The following is an 18,556-nucleotide window of genomic DNA, read 5'->3' on the forward strand; positions in this document are numbered from 1 at the left end:
CATCCCAACCCGAAAACTATCTATTAATTTCCATACTTACCATGTCATATAGTCACTATGTATAGAAACTATATCTCCAATGGATGGTATCTTCAAATTAAATTTTCATCCAATCATCTCTCAAATCTCCTTTAATCCACATATCCCCTGTTGTCATTTTTGGTTCTTTTGTACATATGGTTTCTTGCATGAGAAATGGTTTCATCATCTTTTTACCCCTCTCATCATTAATTCTTTTGCCACATCATATATTTTTTTTTCTTATGTGACAATGTATTTAATATTATGGACACTAGATAACATGCAGGGTTGAGGATGGTCTAAGAGCAAGTTTAATAGTATAGCCCACTACTAGCTCCAAATCTTCTATAGCCAATGTAATAGTCAATTCATACAATAGTTGCTTAATATATTAGTAATAGTTGGTCCCACATGTCATACACATATTACGTCTTGGAATCCGTGCTGTAGCTGGCTACAAATCTATAGCTCACTGCTCTTCTCTCTCTTCTTTTATCTCTTTAAAATATGATTATAACTGGCTTATAGCTTGTTATTGTACCTGCTCTACTAAGGTTCCTTTCTAATGCTCTTTTTGCCATTAGAAACCATCGTTTTGCATGCAGAAAAGTGGCAACGACTACGTGGCAATAATCAATTTCTAATCATTAGGTATCTGTGTCTGTGCCGACGTGCTCACGTACCCAGTCATGTGGATAAGCCGTTTGTGGCCGCCTCAACCCTCCTGACCCTCTCAAGACCCACGAGAGCTCAAAACGCACCACAAAAAAAAGAAGTGACCGTGCACACGCCCACGCTTCACAGGCGCACACACATCACGTAGGCACACAAAAGCTAGCGATGGCGTCGGTTGGTTTCGGCACCACGGTGGCGCCGGCGGTGGCCGCCGGGAGACGCCTGAGCCACCGTCGGGCGGCGGCGCCGCCGCCGCCGTCCGCACGCGTGGCGCGGCCGTCGGCGACGAAGAGCGTCACGGCGGCGGCGGCGACGGAGGAGAAGGGCCTCTTCGACGCCATCTTCGGCGCGCTGTACAAGGAGGAGCAGCTGCTGGAGACCGACCCCATCCTCAACAAGGTCGAGGAGAAGGCCCCCGCCGCCGCGTCCAGGGCCACCAAGGCCAGCGGCGCTCCGGCCAAGAAGGCGGCCGGCGACGGCGACGGCGACGGCGGGTTCAGCTTTGGCGGGCTCTTCTCCAAGAAAGAGTAGACGCCGAACTCATATCTGCTACTGTCTGAAGAAGAAAGCTCCATGACTTGATTCTGATAATCTGATTTAAGGGCTCGCAAACATACATACCACTTTGTTGATTCTGATCCATGATGCGATTACTTCTCTACTTCTCATGTGATATGTTTCATCAATCAAAGAGTAGTACAGTATTTATTTCGATCTCTTGATAATTCACAAATATAAATATACATCAGAGGAAGTTAATTCATGGATAAGCAACAGTCAGTGATTTTTTGCGGTACAAGATAAACCCTACAACGTGACAGAAATGTACTTCTTCTACAAGTAATTATTATTACTCAATGTAATCACATTTAACTCACAACAGATTATACCCTCTCGCTTCTACATGCATATACAATTACCGACATGAAATATTTCTAAGTATTATATATATCCTGTATTCATGTGCATGGCAGAAGTTCTTGATATATTGCTTTTGACGCTTACGAAAGAACCAAAACGTTCTTGCCATGCCGATGCAGGTGATATATCCCTCAGTTCCTAGCCTCATTCATAAGCTGGCAACCTTTGCACTGTATTAAGTTTATTTGCTGCATCGACGTTGAAGGTCGAACTCAGATCCCCTTATGAGTTTCAAAGATGTACTTCAAATGCAACAAACCAGAAGGGATTGATATCTGCAAGTAGCAAGATTTGTATTTAAAAGCAATAGATGATGCTACACATCCAGTAAGTTGGTAATGGATCCTGACAAAGTCCTGTACATACTACAATGACAAAAACTATTTGGTAACTTAATTTTAATGTCTTTCTTTGTTCATGCACAGACTAAAAAAAGAAAAGGCCAACCCCGAGAAGTTAACAAAAACTCAGTCATGATTGAAGTTGGAAATCCATGTAATAACCATAAACACACCTCCTCTCACAAAAAGAAAAAAAACCATAAACACACCTCGGATCAACTAATTTTATGAAAGTTGATGTTTGGACATTCTAGATCTGAGAGCTACAAATAAACTCGTGCTCATGCCATATCTCACGGTACTACAGATCCAGATATGACCGACATATCAGACCTAAGTTCTGAGTTATTTGAAATTTTGAACAGTCATCCAAGTCATAGTATCTAAATTCCATGTCACACCAAATACCGTGAAATTGTTTTTGGGACAATAAATCTACTATGCAGTGTGTGGGAGGTTATTGAGAATATGGTAGCTGTCGTTAAACTCCTATCAAAAGAATATGTTACTGTCCTCACAAAGGAGTCATAAACAAGATAAAGAAACTTTCTAGAATGAACATCCACAATATCTATGCTAAGCTTAGTGGCAGAACTTTTCTATTATAAGCCATGTAACATGTATATGGAGTAGTTGGACATCTATAATATCCTTCCAGCTATCAATATCAAAATGATTATGCATCTTGTTAGTTTGCAGAAGAAAATACCGTACCACATAGGCAATTCAGGTGTTGTAAACAATAAACAGCTTTGGAATTTTTTTTTGTTTATTGTGTGCGTATATATTCTTGTTTATTGATACCAACATTTACGAGGAGCATTTCTTGTCTACCAAACTTCAGAATGGTGCGCTTTTGTCCAATCGAACTGATATTTTTATAATCCTAATTGAATAAAGCATTTGGAGAAACTCACCTGCAAATATTTCCTTTGGTGATTCTCTAGATAACTGTACCATCTGGAATCACCGCATTTTTAAGCACTACCGTTATCCCAGAACGAATGTAGAAACCCTCTAATGGTCTCTCTGCTTCTTGCACATTCTGCATTCACACAAGCAAGGGAAAACTCTTAGGTCTCAGCATTTGAACTGTAAACTTAATGACTAAAGAAAAACTGCATATATATTTAATAGCATAGACAAGCAAGTTGCAAAAGCTGCTACGATGAACTATGTGCAATGAAGGCCAAATAGGTTGAAAGAGCGCTTTAGTAGATTGAATGAATTTTCCTCCCACCATTCTTATCTAAGGAGATATGAGGCTTTTTTTTTCTCTAAGTAGACATTAACACTAATACATACTTTGCTACCTTTCCAAAAAGTGCATTTTTTCCTTGCTCCTGCGATACATACTTGTTACAAATTTCGAATTCCATAAAACCAACATGCTCAATGAAGTGAATGAATTTAATGGAGTCATCTTATCTTCACTAAACGGTTGTGGAAATGAGCTTGCAAATGTTATAAAGATCATTGCAAAGAAGAATCCAGAAGGCTCTCCTAGACAATGATACTAAGAAATAGTCTTATGCATGGGGGTCATACCTGTGAGTTCATAATCATTACATTCTTTCCAATTCGAGCATTCTTGTCGATGATACAGTTCCTGTATGTCAAAACTTAGCATTACATAACAGGCAAGTTACCAAATACATATATGCATCATTGCTCATACTGACCTTATTATGGTGTTTTCTCCAACGCCAACTGGTACTTTTCCATCAGACAATTCAGAAAATCTCTCAGCTTCAGTCTGATAGTAATCTGCCCCCATCATCATGGTGTCCTATACCCAGTTGATTTTCTTTTTGTTAACGATATTGAAATAATTAAACATCCATTGTTCAATAAAAATGAAAAAAAAAATCCATTAGACCATTACCAACATGTAGGGTACTTAGTGATTGCTTCAGCATAAGTTGGTATGACTAAATGTACTTTCTGTGGTTTAAAAACTATGTGCAAATCTTTCATGGTTAAGGGCATAAATGCCAACAAAACTAGGGGAAAAAACTCGCATGGCATCAATAGGACATGGCGAGACTGCAGTAAATGCAGGTATTGAAGAAAAAAAGAGAACACTGTGATCAAGGGAAAATAAATGGAACTTGCAACCTGTTTCCTGTGGTTCTAATAATGTTAATGATAATAGAAGCTAAAATAAATGGATTGTATCCAAATGGCCAAAATATTAGAAAAAAGACTAATTTATCTCTGGTTTATCTAGCATTGGGATTTGGGAAACAGTATTTTCTCTTTAAATACAATTTCCGAAGATTGTTCGTGCAGGCTTAGTTCCTAAGATTCTGTATTGGTATGCTTTCATCCATCTCTGCCTCAATTATTTGAATGGCAAACTTATGAGTTCCAAATAACTGTCAAGTACATTGAATTATGAGTATTCAACAATTCACCTTCAGCTGCACCCCCGGTTCTAATCTTGAACGGACACCAATAACAGAGCGATCAACACTACATTCTGTTAGAAAGCACCCATGGGAAACTATAGAGTTCAGAACCTGCACGTAAATGGTTAGATCAAAAAAAGCTGCTACTGAAGGTATAACCAAAGAAACCATCTCTAAGAGAATCTGACCTTGCAGTTTTCTACTTTCGTTGGAGGTAAAAATCTAGGAGATGTGAATATGGGCTTCACAGGATCATAAAAATAGAAGTTTGGCGACTACAAAGAAGATAACTGAATTTAGATAAATTGTCCACGCACATAAAGATATAGATGGAGATGATGTTAACTAAAAAAGTAAACCTGATCTGTGAGAGCAAGATTTGCCTCAAAGAATGACTTTATTGTCCCAATATCTTCCCAGTAACCATCAAATAGATAGGCCTGTCACCACAGAACAAGGAATATTGCATTCATATTCAGGGTTTTGTGAAAAGTAAGATCACATGCTCATTTTGGGATTTGAAGAATTTCTAACGGTTGATTTATGACAATGGAATTTCTTGCGTACATACAGTTTGAAGGATTATGAAGTTGTAAATACCTGCACATTGTAGTCTTTTGCAGCCATTGGGATAACTTCTGACCCAAAATCATTCGCTGTAGGATAATGTCCTCTAAAAGATACAGAACAAAGAGAAAGAGTATCAGCATACCTCAAACTGGCAAGAAAAATAAGAACCAAGGAGTGCAGACAATCCCAGGAATGCTATCTCAGCAAATAAAACCAACAGTATGTCTTATCATATATAACAAACCATTTGTTATTTTTGCACATTTGACTTTGCCATGCATCAGAAAATAAAGTTACAGAAACCAAATGCTTGATATAGAAGATAAAACTACAATGCAACTGGAACATTTATTTATCATGCAAACCTAGTTTCCAAGATTAAGGAAAGCATTGCTCATGAGATATTATCATTAGAATTTACCTTAGTCTTAATCATTAGCATTTACCTTAGAAGTCTTAACAAGATATCAGTCCTGAATACATATATTCCCATTGAAGCCATGTATTTGCATGTATCTGCAACTTCTGGGCGCAAACCAAAAGTTCCCATATCTAGTTGCTGCATTAATAAATATCTTAGATTATTTAAAAACTTATTCGTTAGAGCCAATAAATCAAGGAAATTGAGCTAATGATAAAGAAATAAAGAACAAATCTCCAATAATCTAGATAACATTCACAAAAGCAAAACAAAAGCCTTGTGAATAAAACCGTGGATGATTTAACATATGCAATTAAAGGTGATGGAATGCATTCATTTTACACCTTTTTCAGGTAACAATTCAGTTTAAACATGTGTAAACAAATAATTTTTAGTATTCATTTGTCTTTGATTCAGTGAAGAGGCATATACCATTGATTTCAAGCTTTCATCCTTGGGCTTTTCGAGAAAATCAGTAATGCGTCCATTCTTGTCAGTCTTCATCAATCCAAAATCAGAAGCTCGACTGCAAGTAGATGACACAAATTTTAAAAAAATATGAGAGGTGTATGTCATCATCTGACCCATCAATTAAATATGGAAATCCACGTGTATTGTCTACTTGTTAATTTGCAATACAATATTATGATATTCACAAGTAATATTGATGATTAGCGTGACAAAAAGTAAACTTCTAAAACTGTGAAGAATTACAGCATGTACAGTCCTGCTAACTAGCTAGAATAAAGACAGATTAAAAAAAAGAAAACGATTCAGATAGGGCAATTATGAATAACCTCTCATCCACAGGAACACAAGCGACTGAAATATCAGCACCTTTGTCAACATGCTTCTGCAAAACAACTCATCATTTAGATTTTTTTTTTTTACAATACTCAAATAAAGTGCAAAAATAATCTTTGCTCTAGAATATCAACATGAAGTTCACCTGGACAAAGTCCATATAATCCATCCTATACAGATGATCACCAGATAGAATTAGTATGTTCTCTATGCGTTTGAGCCTTGCATCCTTGTAAAAAAATCAGGCAAGTTAAAACTGGGAAAGCGATAACATCCCGTGATAAGAGTACAATATCATGAGATGACACTAGACAAACCTCAAATAGCCACAGGAACTGCCTGACAGCATCGGCTGTTCCCTGGAACCATCGCTTTCCTGATTCCCCTGTTGTCTGGGTAGCTGCCAGCACCTACCCAACAATCAAAACAAACCACCGTAGAACATTATCAATTAGAGATCACCGACCCATTGCCACAGCTGCATGTTTCCACTCGATTTCACCTCATAACAAACACTAATCTTACCTCCACAAAGCCATCACCAAATCCAACCCCCTCGCCAATGTTATAAGTGCGCGCGATGTGACGGTTGAGAGACTGGGAGTTGAACTGGGTGAGAACGTAGATCTTGTTGATCTTGCTGTTTATGCAGTTGCTCATCGGGATATCGATCAGCCTGTAACATCCCCCAACAGGCACCTGACGTACCAAGAACATACAGCTCAATCACTAATGATGTAAGCATCTCACGATTCAATCAACCAATAGTCAATGGTGTCAATAGCAACCGAAATCCCCACTATTGCACACAACCAATGAAATGCTTATCAAATGCATGACGAAATGTGCGTGTAAACACTGTAAAGAAAGGATAATGTGATTTGATTACCGCGGGCTTGGCCCTGGTCCGCGTGAGAGGGAAGAGGCGCGTGCCGGCGCCGCCGCCGAGGATGATGGACGCCACCGTGTCCGGCCCCACGTCCCTCCGCGCCGCCGCCGCCGCCGCTGGCTCGACCGCATCCGCCTGCTCCACCTTGGCACACCAAAACACAAAACCAAACCAATGAATCCGCACCCAACGCACAGGAGATCAGCTCACGCAATCCCAACACGCACGCACGCGCGCACGCGCGAACACGGAGCTAGCCAGCCACCTACCTTGAGCCCCTTGGGCGCTTCGGCGAGGACGCAGCTGGCGGCGGCGGCGGAGGCGGCGGCCGTGCGGCGGAGCGCGGCGACGCGCGAGCGGCACCTGGCGGGCGGGCGGGGGGGCGCCGCCGCCGCCGTGGTGGCGGCCCACGAGCAGGTCGCCATTGGCGGACGCGGGAAGGTTCTAGAAGGGCGAAGGTGGCGGAGTAGGAGAGGGGAGGGGAGAGTGGTTTGATCGAGGAAGGGGGGGTTTTGCAAGGGGAAGGGCGCAGATCGGGACGATGGGCCGAGAAGAGTGGGGAGGCGCGAGTTACGAGGGCAGCGGGGTGGGCGGTGGGGAGGTGCTTTGACCCGGCCGCCCCTCGCATCCACCGTCCGTTTTGCATCCTGACATGCAGGCCACATGTCCCCGAACTACGAGGTTCACAAGGTTCTTGCACATACGGTACTCGCTCCATTCCAAATTTAAGTATACAGGATTTGTGTACTAGATTTATTTTAGAAAGAAAAGAATATATAATTTATAACTTTTAATATATTGTTAACTGATTTTTTTATGTACTTCCTGTATACTCCCTCCACCCAAAAACTCAATTTCTAAATTTGAATTTCGTCCTATAAAAAAATCAACTTCAATATCATATCTACCCTTAACATATAAAACGATAAATTTTATTTCTTTAATACCCTTTGCCTACCTATCACCATTACTATTTTTTTTCATATTGTCAAACAAAAAATACTTATGTGGGGGAACGGTAGTAGAGGTGGCGAGGATTTGGTATTTTTATTATAACTTGTTAAATTTGAACTTGTATATTCGTGAAGTGATATGTTTCATACTAATTTATCACCTCCATCCCAAAATAAGTGCAGCCGTGGGAATCCGTATCCAACGTTTGACCGTCCGTCTTATTTAAAAAAATTATGAAAAAGTTAAAAAAAAAGTCACATATAAAGTCCAATTCATGTTTTATCATCTAATAAAAAATACTAATCATAAAAAATTTTAAATAAGGCAAATGGTCAAACGTTGGACATGAACAGTGCAAAACTACATTTATTTTGAGACGGAGGGAGTATCGTACTAATTTTATAATTTGTTAATGATTATTTATGTGACATGTAAGGCCATGGCCAACGCTCCACACTAGAGCGTGGTCTCACCATTCCCGACGCGAATATTCGCACCAGCTCGGCCGGGATCGTGCCCTCGCAAAGCGTTGCAACCCTCTGCAGAGCGTCGCATAATTTCCTCAACTTTTGGCGAGGAACGGGTGAGGAACCGCATTGGGGAGAGGCATCGCTCCGTACCGTAGCCCAGGGACATTGCAATCAACTACCTCCACGCCAAGGGTGAAGAAGACGAGGAGGTAGGCGGGGGGAGAAGAAGATGGGGCGCCGCCACGCCTCGATCCGCCTCCACCACTCGATCTGCCGCCGCCGTGCCTCGATCCGGCGCCAAGGAGCGGAGAGGCGCCGCTGGGAGGGGAGAAGAGGGGAGAGACGCCGCTGAGGAGGGGAGGAGAGCTCGAGCTAGAGAGAGTGAAGAGTTCGGCTGGTGAAGTGGGATGACGTAAGAAGGGGATTGGGGTGTCGGTGGGGAAAAGAGGGAGGGAGGAGAGATTTTATATTAATTTCTAGATTTTAGGGTGTTTAATATAAAATTTGGATTTCTATATAAATTGAAAAATTGTGAGGAATAAAACAAAAAAACAAACCAGGGGCTGAAATAAAAAATACGAGACTGCCACCCGAAATAAATTAGCTTTTTGGGTGTTGCCCCATCCTAGATTGCAATTGAGGGTAACCCTTGCGTTGGCCATGCCGTGAAGAAACCAGGGATAATCTGCTCGAGAGATGAAAACCCCATCCCTCAACTCCCACTTCAGTAGAGGCAGCAGCAGGCTTCCCGTGTACACGCCGACATGGACGGCACCCACCATCGCCGCCACGTCTGTTTGACCGCCGGTGGCCGGATCGTACACCCGAATCACGCCGCGGCCGTGCTCTGAACTGCCGTTGGCCCACACCCAGAAGACGACCCTCCCGTCGTCGACGAGCACCACCGCCGGCTCCGCGCTTTCCGCGTCCCACGGCAACGGCAGCCCGAGGGCGTGGTATGGCATGGTCACCGTGTACAGCTTCGTCCAATGCTGCGGCCCAACCTTGCCGCCGTCGCCGTCGCCGGCGAGGAGGAACCATAGGTCCAGGACGCCAGCTCGGTGGTCGTCGTGGGCCACCACCAAGGTGCCCCTCAGCTCGGCAAGGGTGACGGTGACGTCCCAGGGGTCATCGTGGTCTCCGGCGGGCCACCGACGAGGTCCGGTCGCCATTGCTCCGCCTCAAGGTCAAACGCCGCGATCCAGTCTCTCCTCCATAGCCTGTATTCATAGAGCAGCACGAAGTAGGCGACCCCGCCGACGACGGCCGCGAACCTGCGTGACGTGCTGACGGTGTAAGGCTGGCTCGGCCGTACCTCCCTCCACAGCGCGAGGCGGCCGCCGTTGACGCTGTCGCAGGCGAGGGTGAGGACCGAGCAGGCCTGCTGCTCGCCGTGCTTCAGCTCCCCATCCTTGGTGATGTGCATCACCTTGTACTCCCCCGTCGATGCGATCCGCGCGAGCGTGACCTAGTACTTGGTGGGGTGGCTGATCTTGTAGTCGGGGACGACGGGGACGGCGCCGGACACCGGGTCGAGCACGCGGAGCAGCTGGTTGTTGTCGACGAGGAGAGCCACGCCGCCGTGCGTGGACACCTCGGCCGGCCGGTCGCACCTCCCGGCGCAGGCCCTCTTCACGATGTCGCCGGAGGACGCGTCCACGACGTAGACGTCCACCAGCTCCCTCCCATAGGAGTTGAGCCGGCCGCGGACGGCGACGGCGAGGTGCGGGGCCGGGTGCCTCGCTGCGTGGGCGGCGGCGAAGACCGGGTCGCGAGACAGCAGGGCGCGCCACGGCCGGCACACGGCATGGAGGCGGCAGAGCGGCCTCGCTGGGAGGCATAGCAGGACCTAGTGGAGCAGATCGACCATCAGGACGCCGTCGTTGGACACTGCGACGACGGGGTAGTCGCCGCCGTTAGCTCGCGATGGCGGTGCCATTGCCATGCTAAGGTTTGTGTTAGAGTATATGGTAGTTAGAGTCATATTAGGATAGTTAGAGTATATGGTAGTTAGAGTCATATTAGGATAGGATTGATTTGTGTGGACTCCTTCCATATCTGTAATCCTTCCTTATCTCTTCCTCATGTATTCCTATATATACCGGCCCCTGAAGCTCATTATAATCAATCCATATTACACAGTATATCTCTCCTATACTATCCAATATGGTATTAGACCGCCTCCGCTGCCGTCGCCCCCGGGAGCGAGATCGCTCCCGGGAGCGAGATCGCTCCCGGGGGCGGCCACCCTTTTCTTTTCTTTTCCTTCAAGTTGTTATGCTTCATCGACGGGATCGATTTTGATCTCCTCGGCCGCGGCCTCCTTCGTCGAGTGTACATCGCTGTCGTCGTCGTCCTAGAGGAGATCGATCTCCTCAGGCGTTTTCGTCATCTTCACTTCATGGCCTAGCACCATCGCGTCGACCTCCATGGCCTAGCAGATCGCATCTACCTCCATGGCCTAGCACCGTTGCATCGACCTCGCCGCCGGGGGGATGGGCCCCTCGCCGGCGCGTGCCGCTCCACCGGCCGGCCCCGAGCTCCTCTACCTTGGCTGCCGCCGGCGGGCGCTGGATCTCCTTCGCGCCCCGGCAACTCCACCCTCCGCCGCCAGCACGCCTCCTCATCCCCATCTCGGGTCGCTGCCAGCAGTGGCTCGTGCTCTTCCACAACCTTCGTGCGTGGCGCGGGTCATCGTCGGGTCACCGACGCTGCCCTGCGGTCATCCGCGTCAGGCGCCGGAGCCCGCCGCTCCTCACGGCGCCGAGGTCCACGGGCTACCATCCACCGGGTTCCCACCGCAGACGCCGGTGTCCCGACATGGGGGGCTTGTAACGCCTCGATTTTCGTTCGGGGTTAAAATTCATTAAATAATATATTTTCTAGAAATTAAATAAAAGTTAAATCAATTTAATCAAGTGAATTATTGGGAGGAAATTAGAGAAAATTAAAATTTCCATTAAAAATCATTAGCCAGGAATATTTAGTAATATTCTTTGTGTCCTAAAATACACTCCGGATTTTTCCGCGAATTTTCGGAGCTCAAGAAATAATTTTAATAGTACAAAGATCATTTAATCAATTAAATAAAAAGAAAACAAAATTAAAATCCCCTTCCTCCCTTTCGGGCTCGGGCGAAAATCCTCCCCTCCCTCCTTCTTTCCCCTCCGGCCCAGCCGCCTCCCTCCCCTCTCCTCCTTGGGCCGCTTGACCCGTTCGCTCCCTTTCCCTCCAAAGTCCACATACCCCCAGCCTTCTCACTCCCTCTCTCTGACAGGTGGGACCCGATGAACCGCCCCGCCGGCAACTGCCATGGGCGCCGGTTCCACCCCACGACGCCGCTGTTTCCACCCACCTCCTCCACTCCTCGCGCACGCGCTCGTCCGTGGGACCTAGCCGCCCACGTCTCCGCTCTTATCCCCCTTTCACGCTCGCAAAAACTGGCCGCCAACTCCCCCATGATCCCACGCCGCTCCCCCACTCCGACCAGCGATTCCGCCCCTCCCGGCCTCGATCTCCATCCACCGCGCCCATAAAAACCATCCCCGTGCCCTCCTCTCGAGTTTCCCCCTCCTTCCTGAGCTTGCCGTGCACTCCCTCGCTCTCCCCACACGCCGCCGCTCACCGGCGTGCTCCAGCCGCCGCCTCCCGCCGCCTTGGCCATCGCCGCGCCGTGCCACTGCCACCATCGGCTCCGCCACGCCGAGCCACACCTCGGCATCTGCTCTGCCTCCCTGTATCCCTGTCGGAACCACCTCTGCACCGCGTACCCGAGCCACCACCGCCGTTCGCTGCCTCAGTAGCCCGCCACCGCCGCTTCAACCTCCACCGTGACTTGCCGCTTGCGCCATTGACTTCGCCGTCGCAAGAGCAAGGCCGGCCGCCACTTTGTTTGCCCAGTCCACCGCCGGAGCACCACTTTCGCCATCGATCCGAGGTCGCCACCTCATTTGCTGCCTCCGATCGCTGATTCCCGCCGTTCCCGACCTCCTCGCGGTACGCCGTCGCCTCCCTCGGCCACGCAAGGACGAGAGCACCCTCGGCCACCACCTCCTCGCCGCCGGGAGCCACCGTAATCGTCTCCCCGGTGAGTCTCGCCACAAATGTTGTGCTCGGCTGGTGTTCCTCGCCGTGCCGCGATGCCTCTCCCTCCTCTAACCCCTCCTCTTTGCTTCCCAGGTCCTGCTGACCTCGGCCGCACCTCCGCCGCGGTCGGGAGTCGCCGGAGCGCCGTCCCCGACCCCAACCCGAGAAGCGCCACCGCCAATCCTCGTCGTCGGCCGCCTTCCCGACTTCGCCTCGCCGTCCCCGTCCTCTTGGTGAGCCCCCTCTCCCTTCCCCGCTGCCACCCGTGTGTGCCGCCACATCCAGCGCCGCTGCCGCCCACTGCCGGCGACCATCGGGCCGAGCGCCACCGCTTTCCGGCCGGCTGCCGCCGCCCTGCTCGCCCGTGGCTGCCCGGCCCCTTTGCCGCGCCGCGCCTGCCCGTGGCCGTTCGATCGACCGTCCTAGCCGATCTGGGCCGTCCACGTGGCCTCCCTGTGCCGCCCCGCGTGGGTGCTCTCGTGGCGCCACCTCCGCTAGCCCGTCCGCCATGGCCACCACGAGGCTGCCACATGGTGCGCCCGTGGGCAACGCGCGCGTGGACCGAGTCCACCGTGCGCCGACCTCCTTTGAGCCACTGACAGGTGGGGCCCGCTTGTCGGCGCCACCTATTCCCCTCGGTGACATCATAAACCATTTTAATTGCGCAATAAATCGGTAATAATTCTATAAATTCATATAAATGGCTCAAAACTTCTAAAATTCATATCTAATTCATACGAACTCCAAATTGGGCCATTCAACTTGCAAAATTCATCTAAAATTGAGCTCTACATGTTTGTTTACTTTTTATGTACTGTTTTCTTGGTTTTTATTAGGTTTTTTTTCTTGTTTTGCATGCCAGCGTGTAGAATCCGTCGTTTCGGAAGATCGCGATCGCGAGGAAAAGAGTTCAGAAGATTGTTGTGAAGAAGCAAGGAAAGTAACACATTCCTCTTGAGCATGTTGATCCCAATTTATAAATGTTTTACTGTTTGCAAATAAATATGCATCGTTTTGCTAATTACATGGGATCAGGGTTTACCTATCTGCTTGCTTGTCCTTCGTCAACCTTGGGTGATAAATCGACTAGCTTGTGTTACTTTGATGACCTAGCTAGAACTATATGCTTAGCCATGCTTAATTACCACTAGCTCAGTTGATGGGATAATTACAGTATTAGACATTTTGGTATCAGAACGAGCTGCGTGCTCGAGACACCCGGCCATGTTTTATTGGCCGTAATTATCCAACTAAAATGCGACTGAATGGTGGGCTGTGGGTGCATGGTTTTGCTGGTCGCACCCATAGCAATTAAGGACCGGTTCACGGGATGCACTGGAAGACATACAATGCTTGCCACAAGCGGGAATGGGTAACTGCCTGACTTGAAGTATAGCTCTTCTCTGGCTGACGCATCTAAGCAATGGTGGGCGTGATGGAGCGGGATGGGCCCTGCGACGGCCTTTGTCGCTTCCAGATTCACCTAGGCACGAGAGGGGACTGCTCGCTGCCTGCTGGGGGCGGGGTGAAACCTAAGGTATGGTGTGCTTGGTCAGAGAGGGTAATATGAAGGGTCTTGTCACAATCACTTGACATGGTGACGCCTCCGGCCGGGCACGGTGACATGCTGATGGATTGTGTCTTGTAGGTACAGTTGTGCACCTCTGGCCAGAGAAACTATTCGAATAGCCGTGCCCGCGGTTATGGGCGATCGACCAGAATCACCGTGATTAGTCTCACACTTAATAAATCGACTCAATGCACTGTAGTTCATATGGGTTGGTTGGGCCTGTTCAACGTGATGTAGCATTGATCAGTGGAGATTTAATGTTACCTTAATTAACCAACTGTTTTACTGTTTTACTCAATAAAATGTTTTACAACCGCCTTTATGCAAATAGCCACAAGCCGTTCTTAAATCCACTTGCACGTCTGCATCATTGGTGTGGTTTGCTGAGTACGGTGGTTGTACTCAGCCTTGCTATTATTCCCCCTTTTCAGAAGTGTAGTGCTTCTGAGTTGAAGACAGAGTTAGATGACCAAGGCTCAGACCCCAGTTGAGTTTTGCCTGTGGAGTGGAGCTGAAGCCCCACTAGGATCGTCTTTTTCCACTGCTGCTGCTTTCATTTCGGTGTAAGGATTAAGTGCCTCTTCTGTAAGTATTTATGTTTAGAACTGTATATTACTTACCGTTTTGTGTACCCTGGCTAATTCTTGGACAGGAAAACACAAAATAGTCTGGAAATTTGGGCTAAATTTTAGAGTGTGACAGGGCTCACGGCCGCCACCGCCGCCAGCACCCATCGCCGGCGTCCTCTCCATCCGCCGCTTCGAGAGACTTGGACTTGTCTTCACTGCCGCCGGAGGGAGTGCGCGGCTAAACCAGAGATCCCGTCGGGCCACACGCCATCTGGCCTAGGGCCCTAGGCTGGCCTCTACCCGTTGGCTACTCGGCTCCTGCCTCACTCGCTCTCTCTGCAGTCTGCCTATCTGTTTCTCTTTCCTGTCATCTTGCACGTGGTTAGCAAACAGAAGAGAGAGAAGAGAGAAGAGAGAGAGAGAAGATGGGTGTAGACTGTAGAGGGCTCGTTGACCGGCATGCATGGAGATGGAGGGTTCTGGTCTTCGGGACATGGTGCTACCGTGCTGCTGCAGCTGGTGCTTGTATTTGTGTGTTTTTTTCCTTATTAGAGATCGGATTTGCGTCGTCCACCGTCTCGTCGATATCTGCACATCTCCGATATAAGCATAGACTCGGCTTCCACTTCGTCGTCCTGCCCCGCGCATCATTGACTTGATCACCCGTTCAAGCGCTCGGCTATGACGACACCATGTTGCCGGTCATTTTCGAGTACGTCTACTACGCTATCGAGCTTCGGGTTGCGGCTGCGTTGCCCCCTCGGCCGCGGTGCCACTGCCTGCGGTCCACACCACCACTAGTTGTTGTAGTGCTGAGAGGCGCCCTCCTCAGCATGGCTACATCACCGGCGGACTTCTCGCCATTGCATCGACATGGAGTTGTAGCTGTGTTGTCCTCTCGGACCGCAGCTTCGCAGCTAGCGTCGTCTTCATCGCCATTCGCGCATCAACAACCTCGCCGTCCGCACTGGTTATCGTCAGCCATTCAGGGTCTTCTTCCTCTACTTCGAGCATCGCCGCCGTATCTCCAAGTTGCCACTGTCGCCGCTCTAGGCCGGTGGTCCAGCTACCTCCAAATGCCTACTGACATCGCCGTCCAAGCCATTGGTTCCGCTACTTCGCCATCTTCTTCGTCTAGCATGACTCATCGCCAGCGTCGCCGTATCTTCCTCGACTACACTTCGCTCTTCTCCGGCAACTGCGTGCTGCTCCAGCAATTCTCCCTCTATGCTGTTCTCGCGCCGCGACCGTCTTGGAGGCCTTCTCTGTTAGTCTCCTCCGACATTGGCGTATGGTTCATGGTGGTCCCTGCCTTGCCCGTGCGGTATTGGCAACACCGGCGCACGCATTCGTCCCGAGTTGTCCCGGGGTCTGACAAACCTTGTGTGACGTCTCGTCCTTCACGGTTTGACTACATCGGCTCTTCGGCGTCATCTATCTCAATGACTGCCTCGATTGCGTCACCGTCATCGTCTTCAGCGCGTCCTCGTGCACCTCACTCTACGGCGCCCCATGCGCGCTCTGTGGCTCGGCTACTTCGACATCAGCTTCCTGACTTTGGCTACATCGACCACGGCTACTCTACGCATGGCTACCTCGACCACGGCTCCCTCACACCCTACGCTTTGGCTACGTCGACTACGGCACAAAGGGCTATCATCCGTATTGAGCACTCTTGCCGGTTTATTCTCCAGTCCAAGTGTCTGCGCTGCTTGGACTTCTTTCATATCTGTAATTCTTCCTTATCTCCTCCCCATATACTACTATATATACCGGATCCCTAGACTCAATACGATCAAACAGTTTGCCTTTCATGAAAAAGGGATCTCGTGCGCCCTCCTTATAACCTAACACAATTCGGTCACTGGAACTGATTATAAATCCTAACGCAATTAGGGGTGTATTTTTGTTTAACGAATTCAGCTAGTATCTCTTTTTTTTTCAAGAAGAATTAAACTATTTCTAATGGTTTTTAAATTGATTGTTATTTTTATGGAGAATGAAAAGATACCTGACGATGTTCCGTCCAAGGGAGAGAAAAACGATCTCCCTCGTGTTCTGGCTTTAGAGGATTCAGATTAAGAGACCCCCTAGCTCTTTGATAATCTCATTTTGTTGGGAAAGTGATTCCATCTCTCGTTCTGTGCATGCCACCTAAATAATCATCAAAAAGTTTGAAAAAATTTGGCAACATAGATTAATATGAAATATGTCACTCTACAAACATGCAAGTTTAAATTCGACTACTACATGTTATAACAAAAATAACAAATATAGCTGCGAAGTTTAATTTGTTCTTTTTGATGTAACTTGTAGAAATTGAATTTGGTCTTGTATGTTTGTGAAGTGATATATTTCATATTAATCTATATTGTCAATTTTTTAATAATTATTTAAATGACAATCAAACAACGAGGGGATATCCCATCGAGGGATGAAAATCCACATCCCATTTTGTTTGGGATAAAAAGCATACAGCAACAGTGTCTTGATATTTGAACTTTCAATAAAAGATTTGAAGAAAATGTTAACTATATAAAAAAACAAGCCTTTATAATTACTAATTTTTATTTCCCTCGTTTTAAACAAAAAAATATATTTTTTTCACAATCTGGTGTGTGCAGCATGCAGAGCTAAAGGGTCTCACGGAGATGGCATAGTTGCTCTCTTCAGGAGCAAAAATCATAACTTCCAGGAGTAAAACTAACGAATATTGTTTTTGTGTGCAACCTTGTAGCCATTGGAAGATACCCGGGCCTTACCTTCCTCCTCTGCGAAACCTGCAGCTGTACTCGTCTCCAAGGGCAAGAAATACGTGCCTCACCTGGCCTGGCAAAAAAAAAAAAAAAACCTCACCAAGCACGCAACACTGCCTGGTCCATCCAAATCCAGCATCGTGTTGATGGTGCAAGACAGAATTAATCACAAACGCATAAGTTTATATACAAGTAGACGCATTTCTTCGTAAGAAAAGAATCTGGATTTAATTTTCGCTCAGTGTTAAATTTTGAGGTGAAGGGAAGTTTACTGGCTTTTATAGAGAGAGGTCAGACTGGAATAAGTAGATTGCAAGGCATTGGATTTTGTTCAGTGGTGTCACTAGTCTAACTGTCACTGGTGGTGGGACCGAATATGGAAAATGGCAAGATTTGGTGGAAAAAGTTCATGCAGAACCAAGTCAAAGCTTCCATGCACATATGATTGTAAATTATGTTATCATGGAAATTGCAATGCAGATGCTTGATGACATTATTTCTGACAAACTCTGTCTTCCTTTTATCTGACTGCAGGCATAATGGACATTCTACTCGTTAAGCATGTGTTTGATTGGAGGGTTTTGCTAGGTTGGGTTGTGGCCATCTTTTTTTTTTTTACAGCTGTTTGGTTTCAAGACTAGGTGGGTTGGTTTGGTTTAAAAAAATGTTGAGTTTTACTGATCACCAAAAAATGACCGGGCCGATCGAACCAGCTTCCCGCTCCCACCCCCTCTACCATGCATTTTTCCCCATCGCATCGCTCCCCAATGAAAAATGTAGGCGGCGGCGGCGGCGGCGCAAGAAGCGACAGCAACCACACGAGTGCAAGAGAGAGCTAACGGCGACGACTCGTGGCCCCATCCCTAATTCGTCCCCCCATCGCTGAAATTCAGTTGGTCAACATCGTCATCCTCTCGCCATTGGCTGCTGCGGCAAAACAAGATTCGGTGCCCCCATCCCCTAACGGCATCGTCCATGTCCTCCTCTCTACTCTGCAACTGCTCATCCTCGCAATCTCAGCGACAAAGGTAAGGAAACCCTAGCATGAAACCCTAGATCTTGCTGAATTTATTTTTATGAGATGATTGCCCCTTGTTG

General features: G+C 47.5%; 2 protein-coding genes and 2 pseudogenes across 2 annotated transcripts; 2 read left to right on the top strand and 2 right to left on the bottom strand.

The window, feature by feature from the left end:
* The first annotated feature begins 861 nt into the window (after positions 1-861).
* LOC9271497 (uncharacterized) lies at positions 862-1,466 on the top strand. Its single transcript, XM_015789741.3, has one exon. The coding sequence runs from the start codon at positions 862-864 to the stop codon at positions 1,225-1,227; it is 366 nt and encodes a 121-aa protein (XP_015645227.1). The 3' UTR covers positions 1,228-1,466.
* Positions 1,051-7,569, bottom strand: LOC4342819 (glucose-1-phosphate adenylyltransferase large subunit 4, chloroplastic/amyloplastic-like). Its single transcript, XM_015789740.3, has 16 exons — positions 7,323-7,569; positions 7,054-7,197; positions 6,690-6,863; positions 6,482-6,574; positions 6,310-6,393; positions 6,158-6,213; positions 5,793-5,886; positions 5,386-5,498; positions 4,970-5,042; positions 4,729-4,809; positions 4,558-4,644; positions 4,376-4,480; positions 3,641-3,747; positions 3,507-3,567; positions 2,876-3,003; positions 1,051-1,892 (listed from the first exon to the last, which is right to left on the bottom strand). Exons 1-15 carry the CDS (start codon positions 7,476-7,478, stop codon positions 2,902-2,904), a joined length of 1,530 nt encoding a protein of 509 aa, XP_015645226.1. The 5' UTR covers positions 7,479-7,569; the 3' UTR covers positions 1,051-1,892; positions 2,876-2,901.
* A 1,508-nt stretch (positions 7,570-9,077) lies between these two features.
* LOC112939646 (uncharacterized) lies at positions 9,078-10,416 on the bottom strand (annotated as a pseudogene).
* A 4,978-nt stretch (positions 10,417-15,394) lies between these two features.
* LOC107281584 (uncharacterized) lies at positions 15,395-16,091 on the top strand (annotated as a pseudogene).
* Positions 16,092-18,556: the final 2,465 nt, after the last annotated feature.

The sequence above is a fragment of the Oryza sativa genome, chromosome 7 (genome assembly GCF_034140825.1).
Source record: "Oryza sativa Japonica Group chromosome 7, ASM3414082v1".
Lineage (NCBI taxonomy): Eukaryota > Viridiplantae > Streptophyta > Magnoliopsida > Poales > Poaceae > Oryza > Oryza sativa.

What these genes read in the sequence shown, in the direction of transcription:
- LOC9271497 (XM_015789741.3), top strand. Translation starts at nt 862, where the DNA reads ATGGCGTCGGTTGGTTTCGGCACCACGGTGGCGCCGGCGGTGGCCGCC.
- LOC4342819 (XM_015789740.3), bottom strand. Translation starts at nt 7,478, where the DNA reads ATGGCGACCTGCTCGTGGGCCGCCACCACGGCGGCGGCGGCGCCCCCC. An exon ending in ATTATATGGACTTTGTCCAG is followed by an intron (nt 6,214 to 6,309) that starts GTGAACTTCATG and finishes GTTGTTTTGCAG; the next exon opens with AAGCATGTTGACAAAGGTGC. An exon ending in ATCTTGTTAAGACTTCTAAG is followed by an intron (nt 5,043 to 5,385) that starts GTAAATGCTAAT and finishes TGTATCTTTTAG; the next exon opens with AGGACATTATCCTACAGCGA.